Here is a 12,307-nt window from a genome sequence, read left to right as displayed (position 1 = left end):
TGAAGAACAATCAAGAGCGTCTCTAATTGGTGCATTCACGTTAGCACGAGGAGTGAGCACTTGAATATGCACATAAAAAATGCGCTATATAAATATCATTAGTATCACCATACTGTCATCATCGGCTTTTTTCTGACTTGTTTGCTAAATCTTTTCGAACGAAATTTATTTAAGGGCACTCTGTGGATAATCAAGTCGACTTACGATTGACCGGAGCCTGAGCATACTTCATTTTAAAATTTAAAGATGACAGAACAAACTAAATGTATGAAATGCCGGTTTTCAGTTCATATGTTTCAAGAGTTTTCACCATTTTAAGATATAAAAAAACTATTGGTTGAGGCAGGTTATTGAGACTGCAGTAATTGCTGCTGAAAGGTGCAGCTGACATTTCACTGAGTTTAAGAATCCTGCCTAGAGGCGTCTGCCTCTTATTTTTAATATACATGTGTCTGACCTCCAATCAAGCATAGGACAATCAAACGATTTAACTTGTCATCGGTATGCTGACGATACGACTTTCTATAAAAGTTGCAATACAACTAACATAAAAGACGATGTTTCCTTGTTGAGAACAAATATTGAGAAGCTCGATAAATGGTCAAGAGAAGCTAACCTGGTCCTAAACCCTAGTAAGACGAAGGGGATGTTAATTTCAACGCGACAGTTTGCAGTGGCTCATTCCTTGGATAAAGCAGATATAGATCTCAGGGTCAACAGTGATCAAACAAAACTGCTTGGAACTTTTATCGATCAGCACTTTAAATGGGATATGCAACCCCAGCTACACTGACTAGGAAACTCAAAAACACACTTGCATTTAACATTCGTAAAATCGTAGTACAGTCTCTTGTTTTATAATGATAGTGTACGTTATCCAATTCCTTTCGGTCTAGTTAAAAGAATGGAGGAAGTACAGAAAGCGGCTGCCAGTGTTGTTTTTGGAAGATATGTGTCATCAAATTGAACTGGTTACCTGTGAAGCAGCAACTCGATTGGTATACTCTGAAGATCGCACACAAAGCACTGCATGACCCAAACTGGCCTAAGTACTTGAATGTTAAAAGGTTTTAGCTTGAAAGAACTCTGCGATCAGGTGCAGAAACATTGCTGGAGATATCCTTGATTTCAAACACTTTTCAAGATCTAGTAGCGTCAAATTTTAATAAACTGCCCATTGCCATCAGAAAGTGTAAAGACCATAAACAGTTTGTAAAACATACTTTTAAATTATTATCAGCGCAAGCTAGAAAGATCGCATGTAGTTTCCGTTTTTTTTTCGACATTTTATTTTTACATATTTTTGATTTTAAATACACTTATTATTTAGACATTCCAGGTGAAAAGCCATTCACGTGGATATACTGCAATAAAGTCGTTATTATTCTTCTTCTTCTTCTTCTTCTTCTTATTATTATTATTATCATTACTATTATTATTATGATGATTATTATTATTAAAATTCTTGCATAATTGTGTGATACAGAGATTGATTTCAAACCACCTCTTAAAGCTATTTGCAATAGCCCTTTTCACGGTTAGTTTTAATTATCTCATTTGCATTACAATATAATGTAGCATGTATGTGAGGCAATTTCGGGCTATTTTGTAGCTTTAACCTGAAATTGCCCCGCATCCACGTTAGATTACATTGTAATGCAAATGAGAAATACTAACCGTGAAAAGGGCTATTCACCGAAAAATAAAGGTCACGTGTACTGGGAACGTAACTAATTAATTACAAGAACATATTTTCCAACATGTAAACAAGTGTAATTAATTGTCAGTTCTACTAAAAGGGCAAAGGTAAGATCTTATGAAAAACAAGTTGATGCTTACAAACTAGCCTCATTTTAGAGCAAATTCTTTGACATTTTTTTTCTAAATGCTAACGAGGCTAGTTGGGTAAATAAGCTCAAAGACAAAAAGAATAATTTTTTGGCCGCCATTAATGGATTACAATTGTTGAATGAATTAGCCTCATTTTAGGGCAATTTTTTGACATTACTTTTCTAAATGCTAACGAGGCTAGTTGGGTAAATTAGCACAAAGACAAATAGCATAATTTATAGGCCGCTATTTGTGGATGAGTGGACTTCAATCACACAAATATAATATTATAGCGAAGATGTTGTGCAAACCAGAGCCTCATTGCCTGTCGAAACAAAGGGACGGTCTTTTGTTTCTGTGGTTGGCACATTTGAATAACAAAAACAATATTTGTAAACAGATATCTTCCCTATGCTGCGCCTTTCATAAACATCTGGTCTTTGAGGTTTAAATTCCAATTTATATTAAAGGTTTTGCTTTTCCCTCTCGTGGAACAAGTTACTGAGTCTGATCCAGAGTTATGATTGGCTAACTTACGGCGCTTTCCTTCTATCAGAACTGGCCGGCCAGGCCCGTCAGTTTGCAAAGAAAATGCAACAATTTGAAGGAACACTTGCGTGATAATCCCTTGCATTTTTCTCGAGGAGTATATCTCATCTTCGAAGTGTGTTATTTTGAAGGCCTTGTAGAGTTAGTCCTTCGAAATGCCCCGATTGGCCGGTCAGTTCTGTCAAATGGAAAGCGCCCTTAGATCCACTTGGTGCGTTCTATTTTGAATGGTCAGCCAATTGTTACAGCAAATGTGATGACGGCTGTATGAACCTAAACCATAAATGGAATAATGAAAGACGTTGATGTACATATTCAGTCTTTGGCGTTTGCAAAAGAAAATCTTAAGAATCTTAATACGTAAATAACCATGGCATTACTTGGCAATGGTTGGTTTTTAAATAGAGATTCATTTGTCAGGAGAAAGTTTATAATGTCAATAAATATCAATAAAGTCAATTCTCTTGACTTCAAGTGCTACTACGACCAACTAATCTTTTCTTCCTTTTCTTTGGATTTCAAAACTATGTTAACTAAACACTACATGTAATTGACCCAACTTTTTAAAACTACTTGATTTAAAAAAGACGTTTGCTTATTTTAAAGGGGCACTGTCATGAGCTGCGCATGCTCGAGTTTGTTTGCTCTCGCGCTCACAAAAAAATTCTAGCCGCCATTATGGATTCACCCGTGGGTCACGTATATTCGCAGTTAATGAATTCTATGCCAAACATATAGCGCTCAGAATTTAATATTTACCTGTCAGAAAGAACTTTCCGGATCAATAAACTATTGTAAACGCGAAAGTGTTTGCAGTACAAAGCGAAATCACTGTCACTGCACGCTTCGTAGCCAGCATCGAATTTAGCTTGCAGCCAGGCGTGAAAAATTCTTTGCTTCAGATAATACGCTTGTGCGTGTTATTCCATTCCTTCAGGTATTCTTTGCGATCCGTTAAAGCCTTTCTTTTTCTCCCGGAGTTTCTGCTTAGTCCACCATGGCCCTCCCCAGTGGACGCCATTTCTATTGGTTAGTTCCTCAGTACAGAGTAAACAACTATTGTGATTTGTGCACGGTCAAGGCCAAAAAAGAGAACAAAAACCTACAACAAAGAAATTTGTCGGGTTTCATAAACATTCCCGCTATTAACTATGCATAAACGCTAAAATATCAAAACAGTGATTAAATGAAGTCACTTTTCCCTAGTTCCAACCCTCTCAGGTCCAATCGGTCTGTTTTGAGCTTTCCCTTTTAGACTTTCTAACTTGCCTTGACACTGCTAAGTATCTTTTCATTATTAGAGACGATTAGTTAAAATCCGGGAGAGTCCACTGCCCTGGCGTGCAAAATGTTCACTTCCGGTGTCCGTCCTTTGCTTAAAACGTCGCAAGCTCTCCTATTGTCTATAAGCATTCGCACGTGCAATGAACTGCACCCATTCGTTTGCTTAGAAGTGACTCGGGATACCCTCTCCTCGCCACGGTCAGTGACAGGTTGCAAATACACCAGCTGAATGCCTGGGTTGTGTGTAGTTCGGTATTACTAAAAATCGATGTCCTACATTTCAGTCTCTCTAGTCAAACCACACTCAATTCAAACAATTCATCTCTCTCTGCATCATGTATCAAACAAAGCAATGGCTTTCAGCCTTTTGATGTTGACCTGCTTGTACTCTTGGTTGCTGTGAAAGATGAATACCCTTCATTACTGACATAGGTGAATGCTGAAAAAACTTTTCATTAAACTATTACAATAATACTTGAGTTTCTCAAAGAAAAAGTATAAAGAATGACTGTCTTCGAGGCTTATTTCCCTTTCGTAAACGGTCGTTGCCATTTGAAACGGTCGATGCCATTTTTTAGCTCTACATTACACTCATTAGGTCTAAGAACTCAAAAGGTTGTGGTTACTGGGAGTTGTTTCTCGCTGGTCATATGAGTTAGGGTTCGGGTTAGGGTTCTGTTTAGGGTGAGGGCTAAGAACCCGAGTTCGAGTCTTGAAGTTTTTGAACTCTTTTATTCGTCCAGTTTTTCTTTTATAAATATATTTTTTCCTTTTTTGTCTTAATTTTTGTTAATATTTTTCTTACTTTGTTTCCTTTAATTTTCTTTGAAGTGAAGTGTGTAGTCCATCGTTATGAATGGCATCGACCGTTCTGAGAAATGTCAACGACCGTTTCAAATGGCAACGACCGTTTACGAAAGGGAAATTTGCGTCGTCGAGACCAACGAACTAAATCAATCTCTTTCTAAACTGCACAAAAGCTCGGATAATATGTTTGAGCCTTTTCTCAGGCCGTTTCAAAGAAAGAAAATCAATTAAACGATGTTTATAAATTTGAAAACTAACCTCCAATAGTTAAATTTACGATGACCCGTACCTTAAACTGTTCGGTGTTTTAAACCTTAATACAAGAACAACTCGATAAATAAGTGATCTACAGAAAAGCAAATCATATCATAACATATACAAGAAAAGCTACTTTAGACTGAGTCAATTATTGTTATGCGTAAATGAGAAAGTTCTCAGTTTTGATTTAAAATGTCAAATCAGCTTTGGTTGCACATTTTCAGTGAATTGAGATACCGCAGCATTGCAACTGTGCAAAGGTCTTTTGAATTATCTCTTGTGTGTATGCATACAAAAGCACATAACCTTGTTCGAGGTCTTGTGCTTGTGATGCATACCAATGTTTGCTAATTCGTACATTAGGCTTGGTGGAATAAAAGACATCACTGAGTTCATTGATAGCTGTGCTTAACATGACAACAGCACTGAAGTGAAGTGTAAAACTCTGTGACTTCTTGTCATAAATTTAAAAAGGCCTCCTAAGGTAATAAGCAACCAAAACGAATGTGTAACGATCCGAGTGCTATCACACCATTCACCGTGTAGTCTTGAGAAAGTAAGGCTATGTCTGTCACATTATCACTATAGCAATATGCTCATAAACTGAGAAAGTTTGTGCTTGAACACAGATAAGCTCTAGATCTTAGCATATCAATGACGTCAGGTACAAATTCCATGCCAAATCACCATCTTCTTCATTGGGATTGAACGTTCTTCTGCATTTTGGACACTTGGCATTCAGGGCATGTCCAGAATATTCCTCCACCTTTGATACGGCATTGCATTTGGTTTTGGGACACTTGTATGTAGCCTCCTGCAGTCCTTTGAGTGATTTGATTAAATTGCGAGCAACTTCAGGTCCATACTTCTTAAAAGCTTTCTTCTCCTCTTCCCTCAAGTCATTCAAATCCCAGTAGACATCAACAAATTTTAGCCCAAGGACATCTGCATCCTGAACTCTAAAGAACCCTCCATGAGCGAAGTCCTCTCCATGTGAATTCATCAAACGTAAACTCTCTGCATCGTAACTAGTAAGAACAACTGCATGTCCAACAGGCTTATTTTCTGAGTCCGTCTTTGAATTCAGGTACGACTTTGTCAGGATTCCTTTCCTATTTTCTTTATAGAACTGATCGAACCGATCCCACTGGGCTTCAGTCAGGTAGAAAGTGGCAACCACTGGTCTTTTTTCGGAAATGGCCTGGATGGCCTGAACAACATTAACACTTTTACATTTCAGGCGATATTCTGGACACACCTCTCTCAGAACTTGGAAAGTGGAAACTCCTTTTTCTTCTTCCCCATATTTAGTTATCAACTTCTCTCTCAACTCGTCGAAATCTGGATACCCACCAACTCGTCCAATAATGCGTTTCTTTGCGAGGAGCTGGAGGTGCATAACGGCTGCAGCAGCATGTGCATAACATGTAGCTTTATCACCCTGACCCTCTGGTGTCGGCTTAAATTTTTCCTTTTCGTTATTGATGTAGAGATCTAGATCAACGTCTGAAAGTATCTCAGACAGAACATCTTGACTGAGGACAGCGCGCTTAGCCATGTCACAAACATCTTTGATGACGTCTGGATGGTTCACTTGAAAGAAGAGTCTGGTTTCATTGTTTGTGATGTCTATCTGCCATCCTTTTTTCACAAACAAGGTGCGTGGTATTTTCTCAGTTTTGATGATGGAGCTTATTCTGAACATGAACTTTGCTGGCTCCATCCATTCTCCTTTTAGACTGCCATATAAGCGACGAGGATTGGATATCTTCTCAGGTGTTATATAACAGCTTGCAATTTTGACTTCCAATTTGTACAACTTTTGGAGTTGGGGGTGTCTTTCGTCTTTTCCATCACCATCACCATCACCATCACCTGGGGCCCCATCAGACAGGATGAATAGAATTTTCGTATGATTTGCGAATTCTGAATGGGAAAAGAGCTCCACGGAATATTTTATAGCTCTGAAAAATGGAGTTCCTCCGTAAATGTAGGGTTCAACTGTTTCGATCAACTCATCAACCCGTTCATCAGTTACTTCTTGATCGCCAACACTGTCATGCAGTATTTCGGACGCTGTTTGAACGCTCTTAATTGCCGCTTTGTTGACAGCCACCATTCTAAATTCCTCCAAGAGTTGTTTTCCCTTTTCTATTACTTCTTTGACTGACTCTTCTGTTGCCGATTCTTGAAAATCCGGTCTCACTAGACCCACCCGACTCAGTAAACCTGCGAAGTGATATACTCCCTCCTTCGCGAGGCTACTTACCTCCAGTACGATTTCACGGCATTCTTGGGGTAGGATCTCGTGAACAAACCTTCTGGCAAAATCAGGATTTCTTTGCAAGAAGTATAGCATCGCAGCAGCAGTGGTATCATCAATGACAGAGAGCAATACGTTCATATGTGCCCAAGTACGAACTCTCGGTGCTCCTTCGTTTTCGAGAATGTACAAAATCTCATCAATCATCTCTCGCGGGGTTCTCTCTGACTTCAGATCTTCTATGTAGGATTGTTCCTCTTTTGCTTTCTCAACAGTGCCGAGCAAATCAAAGACCTGCCGGGAATGAAAATTACTTCCAAAGGCCAAAGCAAAGGTTTTATTTGAAGATGGCACATCATGCTTGATTAGTTCGTCTATCACTTTAAATACAGACCTCGCCCAAGGTCCATTGTTTGGTTTCACCGCCTCGTCACCAACACTACACCTCATGGAGAAGGACACGTCCACCAGAATGCCCATAAGGTGCAACATGGTTCCTGTATCAGTGAAAACAAAAAAAGAATATTTTTAATTATTATCATCATCATCATCATCATCATCGTCATTATTATTATTATAATGATAATAATAATAATAATAATATTTTTATTATTATTATTATTATTATTAGTAGTAGTATTAAAAATTTATATCGCGCAATTTTCATGACAAGATGATCAACCGCGCATTACAGCAATGCTTAAAAAAATAACCAACAAATAACTAAAACTCGTACATTATGAATAAGTAGTGAATATACTAACAAAAAGCCTTACTGAAGAGATACGTCTTTTTAAAAATGTCGACAGATTTAGCCATTCTAATTTGCAAAGGAAAATGGTATTGAAAGTTACTAAGGTGTAAACCTCTACTTTCACAAATTCCTGGATCCGCCCCAGCAGGTGGGTCAGTTGGTAACGTTACCTTCCTTTTCCTTCTATGATCTCGGATAAACTATTACTTTCTATCCCCGGGGCTTACTCTCAGAAGGATTACATTGGAATGAAGATAGCACAACATCGTCCTCAGGGCGCTTTTCCCTGGCCACCCAAAGCCAGGGAAAAGCGCCCTGGGGACGAGGTTGAAGATAGCACTTAAAAGTACACCCTATTAAAAACTTTATACCGTGTCCAGTTCGCGCCAAAAAGCCTAGCAAGGTTCCATCCGCAGAAACTTGAAACTCTGGGAGCTCAAAAGTTAGCTTTTTTCGATACACATGGTACTCAAATACAGCTGGAGATTGAGGTTAATGAGAACAAAGGGAATCAAATTAAGACTTTCATGATGCAAGTTTTCTTTGAATCGAGAAATCACATTTCTTAGGGAGGAAATCGGGATCGATTTGTTGGAGATATCAACTTCGCTTGTTTTTTTATTTTCGCGACGCACAGAAAAAAAATTTCTGATCAAAAGTTCAAGTATGAATTAACATTGTCATTAAAAAGAGGATGTAATGTGTTTTGGAGAAAAAATTTCATATTCTTAGAAATTCGTTCTTTCTTCGAATAAGCTAGCATATAGCGACTTAAGTCAAATGCTCGAGTTTTAAAGCAAAGGATATCTAAGCTTTTTGCCTGGCTTATCCCACCACGACTAATACATGGTTTGCCTGGTCCATAACTGTCTTTATTATTCAACTGCGGTCAGCAGAGTACAAATAACACCCAAAACGGGTACAAATTAATATCTTACGGTATTTGCACTCCAGAAGACCCGTTTGACCGGTTTTTGACAAACGTATTAGTCTTACGAAAGCGGTAGAAATAGCTAAAAATCCGGCGGGTCTAAAACACAGGTCACAGCTTAGGTCACAGGTTGCAGGTCAGGTCACAGGTCAGGTCAGGCCAGGCCAGGCCAAGTCAGGTCAGGTCAGGGCAATAGGATGAATACTTTTCTGTCAACGAAATAGGCCATTTCCGAGTTCATCTGCCTCCTCTTCAAAGCGAGTCTAAGTGCAAAGTTTTTGTAATGTTAATTAATTCTACTTTACATTTGAATGAAAATTAATTTTCATACGAAAAACTTCGCACTTAGACTCGCTTGGAAGAGGAGGAAGACGTAAACTTGGAAATGGCCTATTGACTATTTTCACCATCCCATAATGGGGGGGGGGGGGGGGGTAAGATAAAAAAAGCAATACTTTTCGGGGGAGAGAAACGACCGCTGGAAATACGTCTGCGTTCACAGGCTATGGAACCACGAAATTGAGAAATGGCTCAAATTGCGTCGGATCTGGAAAATAACCACACAGGAAGGAAGCTACCCACAATAAGGCAATGGCAATGGCAATAAGGTCAGGCTTTTTAATTAAGAATTGTTTCATATAATTATCTTCTTGAGCTTTTTATCTGGATTCCCATACAAATCCTTATATTTTTGTCGGCAATGCTCACACTGAGCTTGGGGCGCCTGTGGCCAAATTTTGAGATTTTTGGCGAAAAACGAGTTCCTAGAGACAAACGGTAACCTGCACGACAATTAAATTTCTCTGTTTATTGAAGAAAACCGAAACTTAATTTCGACAAAAAGAGAAAAACTGACCTCAATGTATTGAAACGGTGGTGCGAGTTCGTGAAGGAAGCAAGGGCCATTGAAGAAATTCCTCCCGAGTACCCTGCTAGCAGTTGGTTCTCTTACGCTTCCCTAGAGAGAAATCACTGCGAGCAACCGTTACTTTCTTTGAGTGAGCCGCCGTCCAGCGCCAAGGACGAATAAATTAAATTTGAACCTGTAAAACGACATCAGGGGACGCACGAAGCTCTAACTGTAAGTACTTTAAAGGAATGATAGTACGGCGTACTAGGATTCCTAAAATGTTTATTGAATGATGACGGATCGAATTTGGAAGAGAATCATCAAGACATGTGAAAACTCAAACGAAGAGAGATCAAACCAGAGAAAAGAGTGGAAGAAAAGGAAACCGCTAAGAGAGACAAGAAATGTTGCAAGAGACATTTCAGCGGAAATTACTCGAAGAAACAAATACAACATTGTTTCACACTTAAGACTTGAAACGGGAAAATCCCTATACTTTAGCACGGTAGTGAGAGAACTGTTGAAAACAATGGTAAATCAAAGGATGTTGCCAATATACAGTGAGAAAAATTTCCCGCTCGTCTCCCCTAGAATGCAGTTAATTTTCTTGTAAGCTTCCAGCAACGTTGGTCAGTTTTTTTTTTGCTCTGTTCCTGTGGGGTCGTTTCGATTACTAGGGCTAACAATCATAGGGAATATGTAGCACTTTAAGTTACTCTCTGACAACTGACGTAGTTGCTTCGGTTTACTTTCCTTTGGCCTTCTCACTATCATAATCACTGACGCTGAAGCGTTTAGTCTTAATTCTGTTTCTGGTTTGCCAATAGGGCTGACATATGTTGAACTTCTGTTTGCATTGGGCAATTGAGGTAATAATAATAATAATAATAATAATAATAATAATGATAATAATAATAATAATAATAATAATTTGTGAACTTATTGTGCGCAGCTTAACATGAGAATGATCAGCTGCGCATTACAACTGCGTTACTTTACAGAATTTAACAAAAGATAATGCATATAAAAACTAAAAAATGCATGCAAGTAAGAATTGAACATAAAATTGCTCACCACTATAAAGTCTTAAAAAGATAAGTCTTAATATGAACCTTAAAACTGTTCACATTAGTAATCTCACGAAGTTTTTTGGAAGAGAGTTCCAGAGCCTTGGCGCTGCTACCATAAAAGCTCTATCACCTAACGTCTTCGATCGAACAGTTGGCATAGAAAGTAAAATACTACCTGAAGATCTAAGGTTATATAAGGACGATTTAAATGTTATTAAATCGCATAGATATTTAGGAGCAAGGCCGTGAATTGCTTTGAATGTAATAAGCAGTATCTTAAATTGTATCCGGCCTTTAACAGGAAGCCAATGCAAACCACGAAGAGGGGTGAGATGTGGCAAAACCTAGGGGCATTACAAACTAGCCTGGCTGAGGCATTCAAAACTCTCTACAATTTGTTAAGCTGGTAGTTGGGCAGCCTATACAAAAGACTGTTACAATAATCAACTCGAGATGTAATAAATGCATGGACAAGCATTTCCGTTGATTCTCGAGATAAATACTTGCGAATGCGTTTGATATTATGCAGATGGTAAAAGGCAACACTGCATAACTTGCTAATATGAGTTGACATAGTGAGCTGCTCATCAAACCAAGAGCCTAGGTTTCTAGCTACTGTTACAGGACAAACATCAGTAGACCCAACCCTAATGCAACTGATGTTAACCTTGGCCAGCTGCTGCCTAGTACCTATAATTAAAAATTAAACTCCTAATGTCACGGATGCAGTCAGTCATGGACTTGATGGCAAAATCAGCATCCGCAGATCGACTGGGGCTGATGATACATACAACTGTGTATCATCAGCATAGCAGTGAACTTGTGGGAGGTGGCTTTCAACGATCTGGAACAGTTTGCGTGTGTAGATAGTGAAAAGCGAGGGACCCAAACATGATCCTTGAGGAACACCTTGTTTTAAGGGAAACTGATGTGAGAGACTACCATTTAAAGAAACACGATGAAACCGGTCAGATAGATACAAATTAAACAAGGCAAGCGCATTGTCAGTTATTCCCAAATCAGACTCAAGACGATCAATCAGCTTATCATGATGTATAGTATCAAAAGCTGCACTTAAATCTAATAATACGAGCAAGGTGACATGTTGCTCGTCCATAGACATCAAAATATCATTCTTAACTTTAAGTAAGGCCGTCTCGGTGCTGTGTTGCTGTTTATACGCCGATTGAAGGTGAGAATGTAAATTGTTGGCAGTCAGATGCTCCATAAACTGCTCAACTCAGCCCTCTCCGACAATTTAGAAATATAAGAGAGGTTATTGACTGGACGGAAATTTTTGAATGCAAAGTCCAAACCAGGCTTCTTGAGAGATGGTAACACAAGCGCCTCTTTCCAGGCCTCAGCAAATCGACCGGTGTCAAAAGAGAGGTTAATCAGTTTAGTGATAACTGGCAATAGAAAATCCAGCAACTTGAGAACGATGGGAGTGGGAATGGGGTCGAGTTGACAAGATTTGCCCGCTGCTTTACTAATCAACAAGCGCACTTGTTCTTGAGAGAGATTCTTGAAACCGGTAAACCGTTTTTTCAGGCATGTAATGTCAGTAGCAGGTAGAGATGGTACAGATGATGTAAATGAATTAGCGAAAGACGCGTTTATATTCTCAATCTTCTGTGCAAAGAAATTTCCAAAATCATTGGCAAGCCGAACATTGTCAACACGAGGAAACGATGCAGTGTCGGTGTCACAC

General features: G+C 38.9%; 2 protein-coding genes across 2 annotated transcripts in view; both read right to left on the bottom strand.

Moving 5' to 3' along the window:
• Positions 1-12,307, bottom strand: part of LOC138045965 (uncharacterized) — a 315,585-nt gene that overhangs the window by 191,096 nt on the left and 112,182 nt on the right. The gene's annotated exons all lie outside the window — the stretch shown is intronic.
• On the bottom strand, positions 5,372-7,483 carry LOC138044897 (uncharacterized). The gene has a single exon (XM_068891284.1). The coding sequence runs from the start codon at positions 7,481-7,483 to the stop codon at positions 5,372-5,374; it is 2,112 nt and encodes a 703-aa protein (XP_068747385.1).

The sequence above is a fragment of the Montipora capricornis genome, chromosome 4, assembly GCF_036669925.1.
Source record: "Montipora capricornis isolate CH-2021 chromosome 4, ASM3666992v2, whole genome shotgun sequence".
In the NCBI taxonomy this organism is placed as follows: domain Eukaryota; kingdom Metazoa; phylum Cnidaria; class Anthozoa; order Scleractinia; family Acroporidae; genus Montipora; species Montipora capricornis.
This window is presented reverse-complemented; position numbering and strand designations above follow the sequence as displayed.

Coding starts and splice junctions, on each gene's coding strand:
- LOC138044897 (XM_068891284.1), bottom strand. CDS start 7,483: ATGTTGCACCTTATGGGCATTCTGGTGGACGTGTCCTTCTCCATGAGG.